Source organism: Arachis ipaensis, chromosome B05, assembly GCF_000816755.2.
Source record: "Arachis ipaensis cultivar K30076 chromosome B05, Araip1.1, whole genome shotgun sequence".
In the NCBI taxonomy this organism is placed as follows: Eukaryota; Viridiplantae; Streptophyta; class Magnoliopsida; order Fabales; family Fabaceae; genus Arachis; species Arachis ipaensis.
Window position 1 is genome coordinate 32,615,256 of NC_029789.2, and position 3,516 is coordinate 32,618,771.

Here is a 3,516-nt window from a genome sequence, read left to right on the forward strand (position 1 = left end):
AATTTTGGGTGTTGAGTAGTTTTTTTAGGGTTGAATAGTTTTGTCGTTGGAATCGATCTTTCATAGCTACAACTTTAATTTCGTTGTTTATTTTGAGGGTACATTTGTCAGCGTTTAGAACTTTCGTGAGTACAAATGGTAGTTTATTCTAAATAAAAATTATTGCGTAAAAAAATATCTGAAATAAAGGTAAAGAATGTAATAAATTTGTAAAAAAAAAAAAACTTAAGTTTGTGTAAAAAGGATATAGTAAAAGCATAGATGATAATAGTGTAGAAATAGCTTTAAATTTGAATGCACAGTAAATAAAATAAAATTAAAAAAAGTAAAAAGAGTGGAAAGAGTAACCGACTCATTTTCAGCCACAATTCGTCCTCTCAAATGAAAAACAAATAAAACATAGGTCCAAGACAAATAAGAAAACAATTCTGCTAGGTAGATAACAGGGGAGCGAACAACATAAACAACGAGTTGCACTCGAGGCTCACTAAAACAAAAAGCATCCCACCCTATTTATCCACTACAACCCTTGTCTCTCAACTTCCATTTCCCCTACTTTTACCACAGCCGCTTCACTCCCCCTTCCCTGTTGCACTGTCACCTACGTACCTCACTAACGTCGCTGCCGTATGAAGAAGCAATGCGTTGCACCGCCGCTGAACCTTTTTTTCTCCTGCGTCGCGCCGCCCCCGTACTCCCTGCTCTCAACGTCACCATTCACCTTTTTCTCCTAGACGTCGCGCCGCCCCTATGCTCCCTGCAACCGACGCTGCTGTTCCACCTTTAAAAAGAAACATCCACCAAAAGAAAAAGTAACATCAGAAAAAGTGAAACTTATTCAGAGAGAAACATCCAATTAATAAAAAAAAGAAGCATCTAATTAACCCAAAAAGAAACATCCAAACCCAAACCACCATATAAAAGTTTAATTCTCAAACCAAGGATGGTAAAAAAACATACAATTAATACGAAAAGATACATCTAATTAACTTAAAAAGAAACATCCAACCCTATAAGAATTTAATTCTCAGGCCAATAACGATTAAAAACATCCAATTAACTCAAAAAAAATCCATCATAAAAAAAACACAAATTAAACTAAACCTCTAGGATGGGAAGAAAAAAAAATAGGTCACTGAGGGAAGGAGATGTGGTTGACCGGTCGGGGTACACGTCTAGGCGGATCTTGCTGTGACAGGAGAGGAAGTCGTGATGGCAGTGGCTGCAACGTGAGAAGACGATGCCGTGCTGTTGGACGGTGGTCGGCGGTACCGTTGCTTCTAGGGGGGCACAGACATGGCCAAACGCATGGGAGAAGAGGACCAACATTTTCGTCCGGAACGCATGGCGCGGCGCAAGGGAGAAAAGGACAAACGATAGCTTCGCTTGCATGGTCGGTGGTTGCTGTGATGCGCAAGGGATGAAGCTGTGATGGCGCGTAATTGGGGGAGGCGCGAGGAGGAATCTGTGCAACGTGACGGAGGACGCTGGGCATAACGGTGACCGGCAACACGGAGCAGCGGTGCGGCTAGTGAGAGATGAGAAAGAAAAGGGTGTGACTAGTAGGGAGAGAAAGCAGTTTTTTGAAGTGAAATTAGGGTTAGTTGGGGTAGTGTTTGTTTTAATGAATTTTTTAACTTGTTTATGTTGTTTAGAATCTTTCTTAAATTAAACTAAACTATGAGTTGTTCTTAATTTGACAATGATCTCAATGTGAGAAGAGCAAGTCCATACATGGTTTTACACCCAAACTCCAAAACTTAACCTAAAGATAGCAATTGGTCCAAGTACACTCTTTTTAAGAGTTCACTGGTCCTGCAAGAATTGAGTATCCAAATTCGGTATAAGATATATCGGGAATTCTATAATAGATATAGTGATTATGAAAGTTTGACAATATTTTAAAAATATACTTAAAATTAGTAGCACACTTTTTTACTAATTAATTTTATCACACTTTTAATTTCATTTTTTATTTTTAAATTAAAATGTGTTACTAAATAATAGAAAAATATTATCTTAATTTTAATTATGCTTTTTAAATATTAGTAAAATTTTATAGACACCGTATTCACCCTAATAATAGTCATCTTATCTTACCATTCAGAAATATATATGTACCACACTCATTGGGGAGTATCATGCTTTAGAGCCAGGAACAGAAGGAGTATATTGAACCTTATTATTATTATTGCATTAGCATAACATTCCAAAAAAGCAAGAGAAGGTCATGTCATCTTTCTTTTCTTTTTTTCTCTTTGGTTTATCTATATACATACATACACATGAGCTTATTTTAGCATTACAGTAATAATAATAACCTAATTCTCCCTAATCTTTAGTATTATGTGAAGCTATCTCAACATCTTGATCTTTCTCTTGAAGATCAACACTCCCCTTGTAACGATATCTTTGAGCAACAAACACAAAATAAACCAAGTTCAATCCTCCAATCACAGCAATAAGATAGTAAAAATAATCCAACCTCCCAGCATTTAAGTCATTAGTTAACCAATCTGGGTGGTTATGTGTTCTAGTAACACTATGAACCGTGGTTACTAATATGCTACTAACATAGCTAGCCGCCGCAAAAGAGCACGAAAACAATGCATTAGCAACGCTTCTCATATGATCGGGGAACTGTCTATTGAAAAATTCAATTTGTCCAATTATGTTGAACGCCTCACACAAACCCATTAGAATCAATTGTGGGGCAAGCCACAACACTGACATGGGTGCAATTCCCAACGGATTCGGGTTCGAATTTGCGGCGTTTCTTCTAACCCTCTCAACCAAACCAGCTACAACCATGGACAAGACTGAGAAAACCATTCCAATTCCAATTCTTTGGAGCAACGTGATGCCACCTTCATGCTTTGTGACTTTCCTTAGTGATGGAACCATGACTCGGTCATAGAATGGGACCCAGAAGCCTATGGTGAGGAGTGAAATGACGCTTAAGGACCCTGCTGGGATTTGGAATTTCGGGCCCAAGTGACGGTCCATTTTCAAAGCTTGTGAGATTGTGAATGTTCCTTGTTGGGCCATGGAAACTAGACTTAGAATACCTGCGGCCCAAATTGGGAATATTCTTGCTAAGCATTTGACTTCTTCCACTTGTTGAATGCTCGCTAGTCTCCAATGGTTTACTCTGCTCCCATCTTCCTTTACTTCACCCTCCATTATTATGGCTGCTTTGTTCAAACCTCTGACATAAGATAAGTCACTGAACACAGTTAGAATATTAAAATGAGTTGCCGAGTCGGTACCTATTTTCTATTCTTCGGTGGAAAGCGAATTTATCTCTTATATTTAATGTGGACGGTTAGGTACACAAAATAAAAATGAATGTAAGTTCATAAAAATGAGTTAGACCTTCTTTTTTTTTATAGATTTATAAAAGAAGAAGATCAGAAAAATGGGAAAGAAATGAAAACTAAAAAGGATAGAGCAAGAAAGAATACCAATTTAATTATATAATAAAAAAATTGTTATAAGAGAAAATTATAAATTTGT

At 37.2% G+C, this 3,516-nt stretch overlaps 1 protein-coding gene across 1 annotated transcript in view; it reads right to left on the minus strand.

The window, feature by feature from the left end:
* LOC107643420 (protein NRT1/ PTR FAMILY 2.13) overlaps window positions 2,162-3,516 on the minus strand; it is a 4,193-nt gene continuing 2,838 nt past the window's right edge. The window contains exon 4 of the mRNA XM_016347064.2: window positions 2,162-3,208. Coding sequence (XP_016202550.1) covers window positions 2,332-3,208 — 877 coding nt within the window. The 3' untranslated portion in view covers window positions 2,162-2,331. The remainder of the gene's footprint in view (window positions 3,209-3,516) is intronic.